Source organism: Typopeltis vanoorti, chromosome 24 (genome assembly GCF_054136105.1).
Source record: "Typopeltis vanoorti isolate ZY-2024b chromosome 24, IOZ_Tvanoo_1.0, whole genome shotgun sequence".
Taxonomy (NCBI): Eukaryota; Metazoa; Arthropoda; class Arachnida; order Uropygi; family Thelyphonidae; genus Typopeltis; species Typopeltis vanoorti.
The window spans coordinates 83337339-83357078 of record NC_143572.1 but is presented as its reverse complement, the minus strand read 5'-3'; the positions used below and the strand labels follow the sequence as shown (position 1 = coordinate 83357078).

At 34.2% G+C, this 19740-nt stretch overlaps 3 protein-coding genes across 4 annotated transcripts in view; all 3 read left to right on the top strand.

Annotated features, from left to right (window-relative positions):
- LOC150093491 (uncharacterized) overlaps positions 1 to 2570 on the top strand; it is a 168262-nt gene extending 165692 nt beyond the window's left edge. Inside the window, 1 exon segment of the mRNA XM_090413638.1 lies at positions 2380 to 2570. Within this exon segment, the coding sequence (XP_090269764.1) occupies positions 2380 to 2570 (191 nt within the window).
- LOC150093490 (uncharacterized) overlaps positions 1 to 9537 on the top strand; it is a 47774-nt gene extending 38237 nt beyond the window's left edge. The window contains exons 2-3 of one of the 2 annotated variants that reach the window (XM_090413472.1): positions 2494 to 2701; positions 6167 to 9537. In XM_090413472.1, coding sequence (XP_090269598.1) covers positions 7737 to 9140 — 1404 coding nt within the window. In that variant the 5' untranslated portion in view covers positions 2494 to 2701; positions 6167 to 7736 and the 3' untranslated portion in view covers positions 9141 to 9537. The remainder of the gene's footprint in view (positions 1 to 2493; positions 2702 to 6166) is intronic. The other variant, XM_090413473.1, reaches the window with a different exon arrangement.
- A 3915-nt stretch (positions 9538 to 13452) lies between these two features.
- LOC150093489 (uncharacterized) overlaps positions 13453 to 19740 on the top strand; it is a 50441-nt gene continuing 44153 nt past the window's right edge. The window contains exons 1-2 of the mRNA XM_090413637.1: positions 13453 to 13563; positions 13701 to 13829. Of these exons, the coding sequence (XP_090269763.1) occupies positions 13453 to 13563; positions 13701 to 13829 (240 nt within the window). The remainder of the gene's footprint in view (positions 13564 to 13700; positions 13830 to 19740) is intronic.

The window sequence follows — 19740 nt, the reverse complement described above, 5'->3', positions numbered from 1 at the left end:
GGATTTTTCCCTTCCACGAAATTTTGGAAGGAAAACTGATCGTAGAACTCACACTTTCAGATAACACTACAAGGGTTTACAATGACCTCTGAACTTAAACTCCCTTTCCATCAAACCCACAAGTCCCTAGCCTCGTCAATCTCCTGGGATACAGGTCCGTCAATTACACTGCTTGTAATTTTTTAATCCCAAAATGCATAACTTGACACTTTTCCACATTGAACTGACATCCATTATCTTTTGTCCATTTGCCAGCTTATTTAAATAATCCTTTCACGCTCTCTACATCAGTTGGTTAATGAATGTTAACAACCCAACTTTGCATCATCAGCAAGCAACTGAATATCTTTCTTCAAGTCATTTCCTATGTCATTATGTACAAATTAAACAATAATGGTCCGAGCACAGCGCCTTCAGACACACCACTGGTCACCTGCTTCATCATGGACTCTGCTTCTCCATACACTACTTACTTGGTATCTGTCCATGAGCCATTCTCTTACTATGTCACCAGTTTAATATCCATCCCCATTTGTTTCAATTTGCATACCAGTATTCCATGGGGTATCCTCTCCACACCCTAACAAAATCCAGCAGAATCACTATGTAGAAATGATAAGGTGACCGCCAAATATTACTATGTAATGTTATTGCTTTGTCTATTTTCTCTATTTATCCACTTCACACCAAATCCTGTTTTATAGTGAGCTCCTGCTGTCTCAACCAAATACTAGCCATTATCTTTTGATCTCTAGTGTTAAAGTTTTTTTTTTTTTTTTACTCATAATACTCCAAGTTCATTTTCATGTATTTTATAGCCCTCTGTCTGAAGGGTGGACACAATTCCTCTTATCCCAGTTGTTTCCAGCAACCGGTCTGAAAGGTGGTACATCATCTACCCTCTGATTATTCAACGTGGTTACCAAATTAATGACCTTTCCACAGCATTACCTCCATCACTAACTGCTGGAAACAGTGTTATCTCGAGAAATGCTGAAGATTTATTCTATCCTGCTATTTCCTCCTTCCAATTTATGATTCCATGCTTTTAAAGTATTCACACTTTTTTTTATCGTGCTCCCGCTAGGTGAAAGATTTTTGTAAACCTGTAGTAGTTTCGTGCCTTGCGTTGCTTAATTATCTTTTCCTGTTGTTTATTAATATAATTCTGTTGGGTTTTGATCACTTTTTGTAGTCCAGAAACGGTGTTCTAGATAGCGGAGATGGAAATTTTTGAAGTTACATCATGGAAATCGCCAAGAGATGTTCCACAAAAACAGATTAATTACATACTAGCCAAGAATTGATACAAAAAGCAACTGAAATCATACTGTAGTCACCCAGGAGCTGAAATTGAGAGTTACTAAACATTCATTATTGCAAAATATGAAGAAAATGAGAAAATACATTGAATAAGCAGAGAATAAAATAGAATATTAAAATACTGCAACCCTCATATAAAAATGAATTTTTAGAGATTGTATGCATGCAAATAACAGTGGAGAAGACTCGACGTCGACAGGGAAATAAATAAAATTAAGTTGATACAAGTAGGAGTCGTGCAGCATGTTTATAATATCACGTGTGTCAATTGCATCTATCCACTAAGAGGAAACACTATTACTTAATATATACAGCGAGCCCTTGATAGAGAAATTATTTAATAGTTATCATCCCCTTTCCAGATTACAATTTAATTTTAAAAGGATTCTCATTCCCTTCTTTAAAGGAAATCTTAACAAATAGCAAGGAACTTTCACAAATATAATTTGTGCCCCACCTTCAAACCAGCCACGAAGTTGTATTTATTGTACAACTTATAAAAGATTTGCTGCTATGGACAGATTGGCCGTTTTGATACTATTAGAATCGAAGAACATCGTACTTATATGAGACGTTCGGATTTTGAAGGTCTTCCTTCTCATATAATCGACACTAGATAGAGAGTTCACTGGAAACGTAAAAAGATGCTACACTACAGTAGGTTGAAAATTGATTGTCTACTTTTTTTTAATCAAGTGACGCTCAATGCCACCGTCCTAATCTTAATTGGAAAGACTGTATGCCTGTTTCTAAGTTGCGAGAAGTGATTTCTGTTAATTGGTTGTAATTTTTAATGTTTTATGTAATTATTTCTAAATGAATTTATTAATATTTCTTAATTAATTATATATCTATTTCTACGCCTCTGAACTCTAATACTGTTTCCTTCTACTGGATAGCTGCGACCCACGCATGTGATATACGCATGCTGTATGAATCATTCTTGTATTGAGAATTTAAATATTTTCACCAGTTTTTCTGTCTTCTCTGAACGAAGTTTATGACATAATGAGCGACATAAAAAAGTAATAAATTATATTTAGTTTTCTCTTGCAGGTTATTCAAAACCTATAGAAATAAATAAAAGATCAGTTCATAAAGTGTTAAGATTTACAAAATTACCACTGCGAAACCCTTGTGTTACTAAAAAAAAGTTTCTTCAGTTAATAGAAGAACGAAAAAAAGGGCAAGTAAAAGAAAATTTTGAAAAGCAAGTTTCACTATCGAAGACTACGAAGCAAAATTAAAGAAGGCTTCAAGAAAATAGCAGAGAATTGGATCAAGTAACATAAAGAAGTTAAATTTTAACTAAAATGTGAAAAAGTGCTGATATCGAATAATTGCTGCTCACAAATCCAGTCCGTCTCGATACAAAAAAGTAAGAAAGGACAAGTTAATAATAATAATTTTCTTTAATATTGTCTCAGATACATACATATTTAATAATAATGTATTACATATGTTACATACATTACATAGTTTTGTTTACGTATGATACAACATTACATACATTTCTTTTCATTTGATACATTCATGTATTCTGATAATAATAATAATTTTTTTCCTAATAATAATTGTAATAATTTATAACATATGGTACATACATTACATACTTATCATTACATATGATACAACGTTATATACATTTGTTTACATGTGATACGTACATTACATGCATTTGGTTACATATGATCATTTATTTACTTATTTATTTATTTTTATCTTGGATGAGATGAGATGTATTTTATCAGCTTTCATCCTCGAAGCTTATTTGTGAACTTATCTGAGGATGACACCAGTTATTATTTATTGGTTTATTTGCTGTGTTGGGAAGCTATGAAATCAAATCTATGTTTAATTGGCTTGATTTCCACTGCAGCCGTTGATTGAGAAATTCGCAGGCACACAACTTGGAATGTCTTGATGCGTCGCTGAACTGGGAGCCTGAACGAATATATTGTGTTTCATTGCGTTTGTATGGTATTTTGGGTACGTGTTTCTTGTTCATAGTATGTCCTTAGAGCTCTTTTCAGGCTATTGTAGTTTTTAAGATTTCTGTATTCAAAAGGTAATTTGTTTATCATGTCTGGGATGTAGAAGTTTCGCTTGGCCTTTCCGTAGTGATTATTGCATTTATATGTGATAAAATTAGTTGTCTGAGGTCTTGTTTCTAACTGTCCTGGAGTTGGCATCGAATGTTTTAGCAAGGCTGCATAGTGACATAAATATTTTGCTGTCAGTATTTTGTGTTCTGACATTGCAATGTATATAAGGTCGTTATTTTCTCTTTGTTCCCAAAAGATCAGTTTTATCATTTTGTACTGTAGCGACATTAACCTATTTAATTTGTAAGGTGCACAGAAAGCATATTGTTATAGCATATCTTTGTATATTTTGGCATAGTGCTTTGTATATTAGTGTTTTTAGGCGTATGGGAACTATATCTTTTAACCTGTAGAGTTTGCCACTTATTGTTCGGAGTTTGTTGTGTGGATGGTTTATGTGGCGATTCCAGTTCATATCTGCATCGAAGTAAATTCCAAGTTATCGTATTGTTTCAACCTGAGTGATTGTAGTGGTTTTGCTGTTCTGTGTGTTTTTTATGTTGGAAAGTGGATGTTGGATGGTTATATATTTGTTATCAGCTGGTCGCGTCAGTGGATTTCTGAATATCATTAATTTTGTCTTTTCTGAGTTTAGGTGTATTGAGTTTTTCGTGAGCCAGTCTGTGATCAGATGTATGTCATGTTGCATATATGTTTGTGCTATGCTTGCATTATTATGGATGACATTATAGTTGTATCGTCTGGGTATTGGAATATCTTACCTTTCAGTGGTAGCTGATTAATATCGTGCGTGTAAATGTTGGATAGAGTTGGAGAGTACAGCTCCCTGTGGTACTTCACAGGTTACTAGTAACTCCCTGCTTCGGTTTGACCCGATACATGTGATATGCTTTCTATTTTGAAGGCAGTTTGTAAACCACCTGTGCAGAGTCCCGTCTATTCCAACATGCCTCAGCTTTTCTAACAAGGTTTGATGTGTGAGTGTATCGGATGCTTCAGTTAGATCAATAAAGACTACCATGGCAATTTTGTTTTTGTCGAAGGTGGTATTAATTACGTCTGTAAAGTCTTCCAAGAGAGATGTTGTTCCCTTATTTTTCTGAAAATCATATTGTGTTTTGGGGATAATATGAAAGGTCTCTGTGTATGCTGCGAGTTTCTTCAGTATGATTCGCTCCATAATTTGATTGATAATTGGTAATGTTGCTATGAGTCTGTAATTGCTGATTAAATTTCTTTTTCCATGTTTGTATATGGGTGTGATTATGGCGGTCTTTAGCATACTTCGTATCTGTCCTGTTTTAGATATTTTATTTATTCATTTTAGTAGGATAGGACTTAAGCTAGTTGCATGTTGCTTGATATCTTTAGGTCTTATACCATCAATTCCTGGGCCTTTTGATTATAATAATAATAATAATAAAAACCGGAAAGTTACTGGTAACAGAGAGATAGTAGAAAGAAGGAATATCCTGATGACTTATACCATGAAGAAAACATGAATAGTGAACTTACCGAACAAGAAATCTTGTGCCAGAGAAACCGCATGAAGAAATTTAAAGAGAGAACAAAGAATTTGTTATCTGGAAAACCGATCTGCAACATATGAAATACCTGTTCAAATTGTGAGAATTATTATGTTGTGTCTGCGGATTTCGTCTTTACAGATTCCCACTTGATAGATTAGGGTTAGTAAGTATTTGATTTCTAGGAAAGTTGAAGCTGTATTAGCTGAGGAAAAACAGTCATTAAATAGAATGGATGAGGCTTCATCTAATCATTGACTCTAAAAAAATAATACAAAAACTAAATAAATCAAAATATAAATAAATAAAATAAATAAAGGAATATTAAATAATTGTGATTAGAGGGAAAATAATGACCAATGAAATCACTCATATATCTTGGAGGAATTATCCAAGGTGATGGAAGATGTACGCTGAAAATACGAAGAATTACTATGGCAAAATAAATATTAAAGAAAAAAATCATTTAATACAAGTAAGATTAGTAAAGACATGGAGAAAAGAAAACTAACGAATAAATTTTAAAGAAATAAAAGTCGAGTATTGAAGAACAGTCATCACCTGGCACACATGAGGAGACAATGAATGGATTATATGCGTCTTGGAAGGACAGAAACCTGAGAAAAGAGGACAGCCGAAATACACCTTAGAGGAAGTGTTTACATTAATCAGAAATGGTTATAAAGCTGTTAAAGAGTAAAGCCAGAAATAGGGTGATCTGGAGGAGGGAACTCTGCATTTCCTCAGGGATTATCCGTTAGAATGATGTAGAGAAGGAAATCCAAAGAAATAAGAATAATAGAAGAATGGCTGTCCGTGTTACCTACAACTGTAAATCACAATTGCTCGTCTGCTATTAACTGACACACAACCAACTGAATAAAGTGGGATTTTTTAAGAAATACGTTCGTATCTAACTTCATCCTTAGAGTTTTTCCTGAGGATATATTCAAGTTGAGAATATAATACGGTCGCATGGCTCTCCGCTTAGCTTATTATTTTGTCGTGATGCGTTTGTCAAACGAAACCAGGTTTCTTTACACGATCATCATTTTAAGAGCGATAATACTCTGTTATTTTCCATTGAAAATTTTACCGTTATTTTTGTTTCCACTATTCATTACAAATATTAAATTTCTTGATTAAAATTCATACATTAATTGCTATTAAATATTAGTTAATGTGTTGAGAATATTTAATTTACTAAATGGAGTTTTAATTTAGCATTAATTACATCGTTTTTCTTTACAGATTGTGAATAGGGTTACTGTCATGAGATATTTTGCCTAGCATTAAAACCAAGCTGATAAGCAGCAATGTATGAAAACTGTTAAGTTGTAGAGAACATTTCTTGCTGGATTTGCGAAATAAAAATCAAATTCCGAAGAGGTTGCCCTTCTAGTGGCATCACAGAAAAGCAATAATTTAATGAGAATGGAATTGACGACCCAAATTCAAAAAATAATGAGTAATTCTCCTCCTACAACAGTGAAGATGGTTCAGTTGCATTTCCTATTAATATATCTTAACTAAGATGAAAGTTCGGAAAAGTATTTCGCTTGTGCATCATCCAAGATGCAGTTTTTACATCAGAGTAGTATGAACCGACATCAGAAAACGCACAATAATTTAGTTCGAAAAAATAATCTATGTGCAAAGTATGCCACAAACCCTTTAAGCGATCAGATCAACTTAAAACACACGAGATAATTTATAGCAATCGAACAATAACAGGCTCCAGAGGTAAAGAGTCATGCTAAAAATGTGGGGAAAACTTTCATGGTTGTGACAGCTAAAAAGGTACCAGAAAATGCATGTGGGAGATGAAGGAAAAATAATCCTGTGCGACATGTAAGAAGAATTTCTTTGATTAAGCAAATCGTCGAGATCATCTGAAAACGCTCTAAATTGAGTATCTATTTTCATATGAACCTTAAAGCAAGAGCTGTTAGTCGCTTACACACTGAAGAGGGACAAGGCTACAGTGATCTGCAATGAAAATCTGTTGACATGTGAAATATGAGACAGGCGGTTTTCCAGTTTATATTATTTGAAGATGCAAAAATTGGTGCTTCACGCATCAGAACACCGTTTCAAGTGCGAAAAATGCAAGAAAGCATATCGCTTACAGTCCTGTCTTCAAAGACGCATAAAACTGGCTCATACTGGGAAACGTTTTCATTTTTCCGAATGAAAAAAGAGTTTTCCTATTTTAGTTCTTTTCAGCTGCATTTGAGAAATTGTGAACACAACAACTATTTCCCGATTAATTTATCAGGCATACAGAACACAAATACAGAGAAAGAAAAAGGCGTTTTCCTGTGAGGTGAGCGGCAAATCATTTTCCTCAACTGCATTTCTTAAAACGCATTCCGTTCTTCACATAAATGAGGCCTTTTCAATACCAAACATGCCACAGGTCATTTGCTCTCTCTCAGAAACTAAAACGCCAAATAGTTAGTGTGCACTTGCAGGAGAAATTTTTCACCTGTGAAATATGTGACAGAGCCTTTTATGATAACGGAAAGCTTTTGTTCCACATTAGAGCGGTTCACGGGAAAAGAAGCCGTTTGATTGTGAAATTTGCAGGAAATCATATGGCTATCAACAAAGTCTTAAAAATCATCCAGATCTCACACTGAAGAAAAACCTTTTAATTATTATGTGTAGTTGTACGTTTTCAACTCTACTGTCCCTTAAAAGGCACCAAGATCTTCATGCACTCACTGAAGAAAAGTTTTTTTCGTGTAAAATACGTGGTAAACAATATTCTCAATCATAAAAACCATATCAAAAGGGATTACTCGTTTACATCCGAAATATGTTACAAGAAAATGTTCGACTCATCTCACCTGCAAGTCAAGAAAGAGATAACTTCAGAGAGAACCCGTTTCCATGTGAAATTTGCAACATGAGTTTTTCAGACAGACCGAATCTAAAAAGTCATCTAAGAATTCATAATGGTGAAAAATCTTTTCTATGCGAAATTTGCAACAAGACGTTTTCAGACAGTTCAAGACTGAAATTACATCTAAGAGTTCATACTGGTGAGAAACCTTTTCTATGCGAAATTTGCAACAAGAAGTTTACAAACAGTCCGAATCTGAAAAGACATCTAAGAGTTCATACTGGTTTGAAACCTTTTCTATGCGAAATTTGCAACAAGAAATTTTCAGATAGTTCGAGTCTAAAAGTTCATCTAAGAGTTCATACTGGTGAGAAACCTTTTCTATGCGAAATTTGCAACAAGAAGTTTTCAAACTGTCCGAATCTGAAAAGACATCTAAGAGTTCATACTGGTGAGAAACCTTTTCCATGTGAAATTTGTAACGAGAAGTTTTCATTCAGTTCGAGTCTGAAAAGTCATCTAAGACTGCATACAGGTGAGAAACCTTTTCTATGCGAAATTTGCAAGAAGAAGTTTTCAAACAGTGGATGTCTGAAAAGTCATCTAAGGGTGCATACTGGTGAGAAACCATTTCTATGCGAAATTTGCAACAAGAAATTTTCAAACAATTCGGGTGTGAAAAGACATCTAAGAGTTCATACTGGTGAGAAACCTTTTGTATGCGAAATTTGCAACAAGACGTTTTCAAACAGTGGGTGTCTGAAAAGTCATGTAAGAGGACATACTGGTGAGAAACCTTTTCTATGCGAAATTTGCAACGAGAAGTTTTCAAACAGTGGATGTCTGAAAAGTCATCTAAGCGTTCATACTGGTGAGAAACCTTTTCTTTGCGAAATTTGCAACAAGAAGTTTTCAAACAATTCGGATGTGAAAAGACATCTGAGAGTTCATACTGGTGAGAAACCTTTCGTATGCGAAATTTGCAACAAGAAGTTTTCAAACGGTGGTGGTCTCAAAAGTCATCTAAGAGTGCATACTGGTGAGAAACCATTTCTATGCGAAATTTGCAGCAAGAAATTTTCAGATAGTTCGAGTCTAAAAATTCATCTAAGAATTCATAATGGTGAGAAACCCTTTCTATGTGAAATTTGCACCAAGTCGTTTTCAGACAGTTCGAGTCTGAAAAGACATGTAAGAGTTCATACTGGTGAGAAAAGGTTTCTATGCGAAATTTGCAACAAGAAATTTTCAGAGAATTGGGGTCTGAAAAGACATGTAAGAGTTCATACTGGTGAGAAACCTTTCACTTGTCCCATGTGTAGCTCTAGGTTTTCGGCAATAGATTCCCTTAAAAAGCAACAAAACCCTACCATCTGAGTAAATAAAAAAAGCTTTTTCGTGTAAAATATGTGGGAACAGTTTTCTGTATAAAGCTATCTTAAAAATCACATGAAAAGCCACAAATTACTCCTTTTACATGCAAAATCTATCACAAGAAAATTTTCGACTAGTCCACTTGAAAAGACACGAAAGTTTTCACACCAGAGAGAAACATTTTTCATGTGAAATTTTCAACAAGACATATTCAGACAGTTTGAGTCTCAAAAGACATCTAAGAGTACATACTGATGAGAACCCTTTCACTTGTCCAACTTGTGGGAAAACATTCCAGCGAAAGGAGCATCTGTTGACCCATTGAAGAATTCAACACAGCTAATGCTTGGTGGGTTGGAGGCGTGTCCTTGATATGTGGAATTATATTATTGCATTTATCAGTCGCCCTTTTAAGCAAAACTTAAAAGGGCGACTGATAAATGCAATAATATAATTATTGCATTTATCATTCATTTTCGAAAAAAAATAATAAACCCATGTGAATGGGTTTATTATTTTTTTTCGAAAATGAATAATACATTAGTGAGTAGCACTGCTTTTCCAAGTGACACTTGAATTTTAAAAATATCATACTGACGTGAACTGAAGGAAAAGTCATCGTAAATATATCAAAACGTTGCGAACTGAATTGGTTTTAATATCACATAACAATGCTCTTGTAGACATTGTTTATTCCTATGCGTTGAAGAAAAATGCGGTATCTGGAACCTGCTGACAATAAGCAGGGATTGTCCCAAGTCACTTCAAGGTTTCACTATTTTTGCTACTAAATAAAAATAAAATCCTCTCGAAGGTAAGGATACATTGTTTTCCTAACGGACTACCTGCGATTTTTTTTTTGATGGTATTCGGTCGGTTCCTCTCATGTTTCAATAAAATCGATGGCTTCGCACTTGATGAAAAGAGAACAAAAAGCTGTTTAAAACAAGTGTTTGAAGAGCTTGGTTTCTCGTACTTGGGACTAGGAAGATGAAAAATATTTCACATCACTCTGATTATTTTTTCTGTCAGAACTCTCGGGTGAATTTTATACATGCTAATATCTAGTAACCATTAAAATTTTCTGCCAAACCTTTTTAATACGAGCCACACTACCCCTCATCCTTTGAAGTTCGCATGTTTAAAGACCGTCAGACTAGGTAAGAACACAAATAATGAAAGTTGGAAACAGAAGCAGATAGTTTATGGCAGTGAGCAACTTCAATATATGCGTTTTAGATTTTTTTTTCTTCATAAATATCAAAGAAAACTTCAGTGACTGTTTCAACTAATAAAATTTTAGTTAATTATTTTTATTTGTTTTTTTATTTTATTTTTATTTTCATTATTTCGTATGTTCTCTGTTTTTTTAATTTGTTGTGAATTGAGAATTGTATTCATCTGCTTTGTAGACAATTTATTACACATTAAATGTGAATTGCAAATTGTAATTGCTGAGGTGGTTCACTTTCTGAAATTTAATAAAATTTAGTTCTTTTTGTAAAGTTGTGAGAATATTTTAACATAATTGCTTTTAACAAATACTCATTTTAATGTATAAGCTTTTTTATGGATATGACAATGTGTCTCCAGGAAATATAAGTGAAATTCAATTTCTAAACATCAAGTAATCACACACACACACACACACACACACAGTCGTTTCTCTATTTCAAAATAAGACTTGTACTTCTCTCCTCGACTATTTGTTCATCGAAATTTAACTGACAACTTCCTTGAGGAAACTTCACCTAAATGAACCGATCAGAGTATTCTCTCATATAAACGACAGCGATTTACCTAATTTCTAATCTCATTATTATCACGTTAAATTAAAATTTTGTTTCTCATTCATTTCTCTCATGATGCACTATCAGTATGCTAATTTCTCCCCCCCCCCTATTGTTCAGTTCCATTTGAGATGAGACCATACTCTCAAGATTTTGTACATGATCCAACCTATTCCTAGATGTGCAGTTAGGCCATTCGAAGAAGTGTTGGCCATTATTATAACTTACATCGAGAAAAGGTATCTCATGAGATTCGAGAGAAAGTTTGTAAAAGTTTTTGGAAGCATTTACAGTCGACTATCATTGCCAAGGGTTTTAGGGTTAATTATTAAAATTTCGGGCATTATTTCATTTATTAACATATTACAATCACTGCATTATAAAATAATAAAACTGGTATTATGGAAACGAAATGAAAATGCCTTGGGCGGGATTGGCTAAGCACGTCGGGAGTATTATTACTCCTGGTAAGGCTATCCAAGGCATGAAGACCATCCCACTATGCTCAGCTAAATGCTAGCAGGTGAAGACAGAAGAAAACATTGGCGCCATCTGCCTTAATTACTGCCCATTAGACGTTCATGGAAAAGTATTTCACACAGCATACCATCCGGCGCGCAAGTCGCCCTGTTCAACAAGGTCCGCGTTGCTTTTGGTAGTAGCTCCAGGGATGGCAATGAGAAGTCAGACCATATGGCTATGGAGAGACAAACGAAAGAGGTTTTGAATTGATCAATTTTGCCTCATAAAATGAACTCACCATTACTAACACTCTGTTTCCCCATAAATCTTCCAGAAGAGGGACATGGACTTCCCATGATGATAAAACACACAACCAAATTGACTTTATCCTTGAAAGCACAAAATTTAAAAACTCCATCAAACTCACAAGAACCAGATCATTTCCTGAAGCCGACGTTGGCAATGATCACAATGTGGTCATCACGAATATGAAAATGAGGGAATTACCTACAAAATCAACTCGTAAAAGTATAACAAAAATTAAAAGACCCCAAATACATACATTATAGAAACACAAATTAAAACAAAATTTTGACACAACTTTCAAAAAATATAATAATATCGAATCTAAAACCAAATGCTTCTCACAAAAGATAACTGAACAGCTAAAGAAATTCTTGGATACAAAAAGAATGTTAATAAACCATGGATAACTAAAAAATATTTTTGACCATGCAACAAAAGGATAAATTTGAAATCTGTCACTACTATATTAATAGTGGTGACAATAAAGAGCAGCATAAAATATTACCAAGATTATTAAAAAAAAAAGAAGTCAAACATGCTAGAAACATGTGGATACTAGATGAATGCAAAAACAGAAGAGCACCTAAATAAAAATAATCCTAAAAGTGCTTTTCAAATTATCAATAAGTTAACCGAACATTTTACTGCATTTAATTGGATGGATAACTAGAAAACAGTTGATAGATGGAAATGTTACACAACAAATCTTTTTCAAAATGATCCTAAACTGACTGATGATAATTTGAATAGAAATTTGAGAGGAGGTTCATAGGAAGAAGATTACTCGATATCAAAAGAAACCACTGTAGCAGTTAGCTCCTCATAAACAGAAAAATCACTGGGAATTGATGGTTTTACAATGGAACTTATATGCGCATAGGAGGTGACATCATCATAGACACCTTGCTAAATTTATTTCTGGATGTAGAGAACTATTCCTAAAAAGGGAAACAGTAATAAATGTACCAACTATAGAACAATAAGCCTTATTAGCCATCCAAGCAAAATCCTGTAAAAATGTTTTTGTCAAGAATCGAAAAGAAAATAGCAAAGTATCAGTACCTTAATTAAAATGGACTGATAACATCGAAAAAGGGACAAATACTGACATCAAGAGCAAGAGACAGATAATTGGAGGAGGCTAACAAATAACATCATCTAACAGCCATGAGTTATATTTAGGACTACAAGAGAAGAAGACTGTCACACTGGCCACAAAGACAAACACAAATTACTAAAGTTAAAACTCCAGATGCACCCCACAGGGATGTTAAAACACTACTTCAATCCTAACCAAATAACCATATCAGCATATCACATTACTGGATTTCATTCACCTAACTACGTCATATATAAATATAACAATCACTACTTAAAAGCAACCTACAGATTCCACAGCTCTGAATCAAAAAATCAGAATAATCAAGGAAAATGTGTTGAATGATTCGCAATTCTAATTTATTGCAAAGAATAATTATTACAAAATATGAATTAGCATCGTCTAAATCTACTTACTTTGTAGATTATATAACCATTTAATCACATAAAAATGTAATTTTAATTATAATGAAACTTATTTGAAAATATTCAAAAATTTAGAATAATTTTTAATGTGATTCAAAGTATTATAATATTCCAAATTTCTTCGATCAGTTTTGAGGAGAGCGTAGGAATAGCATAATATTTCGGTAGTTGCAGGGTTGACTCATGTTTGAGGAATCGTTTTGTTGTGGATTTCAGTTAATCATTTGCTAAACATGGGTCGAACAAGTGACATATTGGAAGCTAAGAAGTTTCATGCAGTGTCTCTATGCAAAGGCCAAACTCCACAGTTTTTAGCTAAGGAATTCAAATGTTGTCAAGCAAGCGTGAGTAGAGTATTGAGACAGTATTCTCATCACTGTAGTTATCAAACCTTTCTTTATTAGATTTAGTTATTACTAAAAGTGATAACGAAATTTCCAATTTTGCACCATTAGTTATTACCTTTCGACTGCTGTTGCAGCGATTGAAAGGTAATCAATACATCAAGAGATTAGAGGAGATCGAAGACTGTCGAAGAAACACCGCTTCAGATGGATGTAATGGAAAGTTTGGTGTAGAAAAGAAAAAAATGGTGTCTAATATTGCGCAGGTAACATAAACATAAGTTTGGAGAATGAGAAGACAGGATAAATGAATGTTCATCATAGCAAGGTAACAAAAAGAAATAGGCAGAAAACCTTTATGGTGATTTGAAAAAAAAAAAGAGAAAGTACATTTTTTCTTTTCTTTTCACACAACTGTACAAAATAAAAGTTAAAATTAAGTGATTTGAGTATGAGTCGAAACTTATTTCACAACTTTACCACCCATACATTCTAGTGTTGGGGGGATTAAAAACGGAGACCATGGCAAATAACGAATTTGTAGTTTTGTGAATAAATTACAAATGAACTAAAAAGTGACAATTTTGTTACTATATCTGTAGATACCTTCACCAGACTAGAACAAACAGTTGTATCAAATTCTAACAATAAGACTGTTAGAATTTGATTATTTTACAGAGAGACAGCAGATATTTTAGCCTATCACATTACTAAAACTCTTAAAAAGATTGCTGTAGAAAATAAAATGTATCATGGTGTGCAGATAACAAGTGAATCAACATGCAAATATCAAATATTGCTCACCATAGGAATAGAAAATCAAAAGCATTAACGAACTTAACCTGTTCTTGATTTAAATGATACCAAATGATGAAAACAATATGGGTATGAATTTCAAAACTTTGAAAAGCTGGTGAATTTCTTGCTTGCTATGATCATAATTATTTATTTGAAAGCCAGATGTGAGACATTAAAGAAAATACTATAGAAGTTCTAAATGATTGAAAGTTTGCAACTAGAAGTTAACATAAACTCTAATACCAGAGCTAATATTCACTGAAATAATAATAAGAAGAAACCATTATTTATTTATGCTGGCAAAAGAAGTAACCTAAGAAGTATGTAGAAAAGAAATGAAAATCTACAGTGGGAGGATAATTTTACTACAGTAAAAAATTCCCACGATCAGGAATGAAAACGTTTGCATATGTGAGTCACAGTGAAGGAAATCACGTGAATTCCACGTACACACCAATGGGAACATACGAAATCCTGGGAAATGTTAAACAAGAAGAGTTAGCCACAACAAAATGCATGCAGAAGTGTCTTTTTCACTTTATTAATTTCTGTATGTTAGATTCAGTAAATACAATTTGTTAATAATATTTCACTCATATTACAGAACTAATATTCATTTGAAACAGAAGAAAGCACAAATGAACACTTCCAAACCAATCAGAGAATGTCACACATTATTCCAAAACAGGAAGTAACAAGTACCCTCCACAAAACAGCACTTAGACTTCAACTCTACGATGTCATTTTGGACAGAACCCGTGGGAAAACATAGTGTGAGGCAAATCGCGAAAGAAATTAACAAAACATGCAGTAACTATAAGGATAAAAGAATCAACTGCATTTCAGACGTTGTGTTTTGATCTGTGAATATATATTAAAAATCAACAATTTGGAATATTCAGAAAACCTCGATAGTTCCAAGATGCCACATTCTGGAAAGTAAGTTAATCTGTTTTGTTTAACATAAACATAGCATGTGATATTTGTAATTTCAATGACCAGTGATCGTATGTTTTGTTAAGCGCAATTCTAATACTGAATAGTTTTTTTTCGTAAGAATAATCATAGGGTACATAAATTAGACTATCACTGAAAGACTGAAAATTCTTCAAGTTAAGTTGCTCAGAAACACCTGTCTATAAAGGCGAAAATATGCGAACCATCATTTATAAGACGTGAGAATGAGAAATGAAAGGAAAGGATTAAGAAACGAATTATTAATAATTAACATTTGTGATATGTTTGTCCTGTATGTTACTGGGTAGAGCAATCAGCACGATCCTATAAGTGTAAACATGAATAAGTGAATTTATGATGGCGTAATTTAAAAAAAAAAATCTTACGATAAGACGAAGAGTATGGAAGGAATAAATATGGTTTGATGGAGGCAGAAAATCACCTTGTAAAATTTATTGTGCAAGTTATGTGTATTTCTCTGGTTTGTGTATATTTTTCTAAAAAAAAAAAAAATCAGTTAACGCATACGTTGTTCCCATAAAGGGAGTAGGCGGGGCCGTTTAACCTATCTGTTTTCTAAGAACTTTCTTTTGTTTACTGAGAGTCAGTATACATTTTATGCAAAACACAATACATAATATCCGATTATTATCAAAAATAACCAAACTTTCAGGAATCCTGCATTGATTACTTTTTTCTTTTTTTTTCCTAGTAGCAGCAGCTCTGCTTTCTTATCAATCTCACATATGCTGGCATATTGTTATTGATCAAAAAACTCGTATAAATACACAGAAGTATTAATTTTATTAAGGAATAGATGAATTTTTACTGTCTATTGTTTCAGAAGACTAGAATAGAAATGTTTCCATACCGCTAAAAAAGCTTTCCAACCTCGACCGATGTTAAACTGCACAAGCAAGAGAAACCGGCAGCTCTGGTTATCATTAAATACAGTAAACAGATTTTTAACATCTGTACTATATTTGGAAACAATTAGAGTAGGACAACTCGAACGACACACTTAATAGAAAAAACACTCCGCTCCTGCAGTCTATGCTGCATGCATTTGCCAACCACTTTCAAATTCTCAGTTCCAGAAAACATGTGGACCAGCTGTTTGTATTACAGCCATTGGATACAGAAAGTGCTCAATTTATGAAAAGCAAAATGAATATATATATATATATATATATATATATATATATATATATATAACTTGATATCAGTTTGAATTGCATTTCAGATATTCGATATCATCAAGACCCTTCAATGCTAATTGCTTTGAACTAAAGCTTTTAGTTCAAAGCCGCATACATACGCTAAAAGCTAGTACCCGCCAGGGATTAAGGGAACGACAGACACCCATGTGCAAACAAGACGTGTTAATATAATTTTAAATATGGAAAGCATAAAGGTCAAATTAACAAAATCCTTTAAATGTATAAAAGAGGATCATACTCGCGGAGCACACTCAAAAATTCTATAGAATTTCCTCGATTAGCTGAATTTTCAGTCTCATCATGCATGACCTATCAAAGGAAAGGAAGCGCTTGCTTAGTCAAATAGCATACAACATCAATTAATCTTTATAAAATGTCTATTTTTCTTTACCTGTTCATTATGATGAGTAACTTCAATTTTTCTTTGTCAAGGAGAATCTCAATTTGTTTTCTAAACATCTTTAGATTTAAAAATGATTGAATATGTGATTGGGAGCGCTCATGTTTTTGCACCGCTGCGGTCAAGTGGTTAAGGTAGCATATCCATGCTTATTCCAAACCCCTTTCTCTCTGGAGAATAATAAACAAGGCCAACAAAAATTCTTTAACTGCACTTCGCATCCACAGTTAACCATTCTACTCTACTGTATTATGAAATAGAAAAGTGTCTCATGTACTCAGTTTTTGCATCTTTGTGCTTGCTCAGAATTTTATGGATTATATGACTGTACTCGAAGGAGGCTTACCTCCTTCGAGTACCGTCATATAATCCACAAAGGTTCAGGCAGAAAACAGGACATTCACAAGATCGTCAACACCGTTTCCCATTGTAAATATGGGCAAAAAAGTTATAAATTTTTGAAAATTCTATATTAATAACTTGTCTATTTGTATTTTATATATAAAAACTTGCCTACCAGTGCAATTCACACTTGACGCACGCAAAACATTTGAAACTCAGAAAACAAAAACAGCAACTGATGACAAATGACAATGTTCAAATGGATCGGTCGACACTATAACCAATCACAGCTGCTAGGCGCTATTGTCTCTAAGTTCACCCAGGCTTGCTCAGAAGGTGAGCCTGGTTTAATAGTATTACAAAACTAAGAATTTGACCCGCTGCGCTCTTTACATCTTTACAAAGGGCTCAAAGATATATGTATTTTGAAAGCACACCCAGGCTATTATAATGATAGTTTTCCAAGTTAATGCAATGTGCAAATAAATAAAGTATGCAAGGATCTGTTATTTTGTCTTCTAATTAAAACTTGTACTTTTGTTTTCTTCTTTTATAAGAAGAAAACAAAACTTTAAATAATTTCTATATTTTTTTGTCTATCCTATACGAGTAAAAGTCCTGTTACCCAGCATGGAACAAGGAACTGCGTTGCTTGTTATTGTGAGCTGAGACCCAGCTACGAACGCGAGATAATCTCCTTAGTGTTCTCTTCAGTGTGAAGGATTGTCGACCTTCTAATAAACATGAAGGTCAAACTACACTTCTTAACCATGGTCTTTCAACAGAACACGCATCGTATCCAGATTGTGCTGAACGTCCTAGCCAGTTGGGAGGGTAATATATGTATTGTTCAAAGTACACAATTTTTCATTAAAAAAAAAAAAAAACTACAAATAGTTCTCACTTTATTAATTCCCGCTTAACGAAATTATCTTTATGCATTTTTTGGATTGGAATTTTTATTTTAAATTGTGTGAGGGGAAGGCAATAAGGAACATGTACTGGGAATTACACAGTATGTAATGATATAATTAACGAACCTACGTTCATTATGTCATTACATACTTCCTCAATTACGAGCCTTGGCGACGCGAGCGTGTTAATCGTATTATTTTTCAATTACACCCGATTTTTTATTTTGTTTTATTTTTAACTATAACCCTTCCACGTTTCCAACAGTGTCAAAAAGAATCGACAGTGCAAACCAGAAAATGAGCAAAAGAAACAAAGAAAAGCACATAAGAGAAAAAATACGAAATTATCACCTGCCATCAAGCGGGCAGTGCTGTTAAAGCCCTTTCTGAGAAATTTCTCTGCCGCTTCTACAGTTTGTACCACTTTAAAGGATAGAGGAAAATACTTGAAAGAGTAGTCTACATGTTTGCATAATAAAGAAACAGGTAGTGTAATTCCTCATATGGAAGAAAATTTAACTTCTTGAACGGCACCATTATTCGACTAGTCAGCATCATCCACTCGAATACTGTGCGTCACCTAGCCCTTTGAATTGGAAAATGCCATTTCATCTCCCCCCCCCCCTCTCCGGTGACGTCAAATCTGGTTGCAAACGGAGACCAGGTGCCCTCTCACGCAGTTATGCGTCCGCTGCGATCTCCAGCAGCTTCCATGTTCACTAAATGACCGTGTGAAGGGAAAGAGTCCTATTTTTGAAGTGGAATAATTCAGAATGTATTGCCGAGTTCTAACTTTCTTTGGTTGCGCTGTCATAAATAAAAGTTAAGTGCAGGGTGTCCAAATTTTGAAATTTAATACGATTCCGTAGCTGCACTGGTGTCAGGGCTAAGTGGCACGTTTGCCTATGACCGCTGTTCATCAGTGGTCCTGCGCAGTAAAAATGATAATTATTAATGATAGATTTTACTCACCTTATAATACTATTGTTGTCAACGGCTATTTCCTAAGATTAGTAGTAAGTTAATCCTTAGTTAATCCTTTATCCAAGTGTAAGCAAACAAAGTTTGCACCTGTATTATCAGGACAGGTTAATGATATTAGGATCATTGCCGACTCATAGCAAAGGTGGTATAACTTCACATCACTTGCCTTAGAGTCCCATATCGCAAAGCACATCTCCTCACGGACATGTATAATAGTTTGCAGTGTTGGAAGGGCCACTACCCAGATCGGTTTCCCTGTATTATGTGCAGGGTTACCTCTCCAAAACTCGTCATCCCCCCAGATCACCCAACAAGGAGTGACCAAAAGGATCTTTTAACTCAGCATTGTTCCACACAGCAACAGGATGACCACGTCACCGAGAAGAACTCTGAGCGTTAGCTCTACCCAGTGGCAGGCCCAACCCACCACTGAGTAGATTCACTCATATCTCATCTGAGGGGTAATTGTAACAGCAAGCCTCAGTTAAAACTTCATTGGCTACAGCATTGCCATCCATTACCCTAGGCAGAAAGTCTGCTTCCCTGGAGTCAAGTCACCATC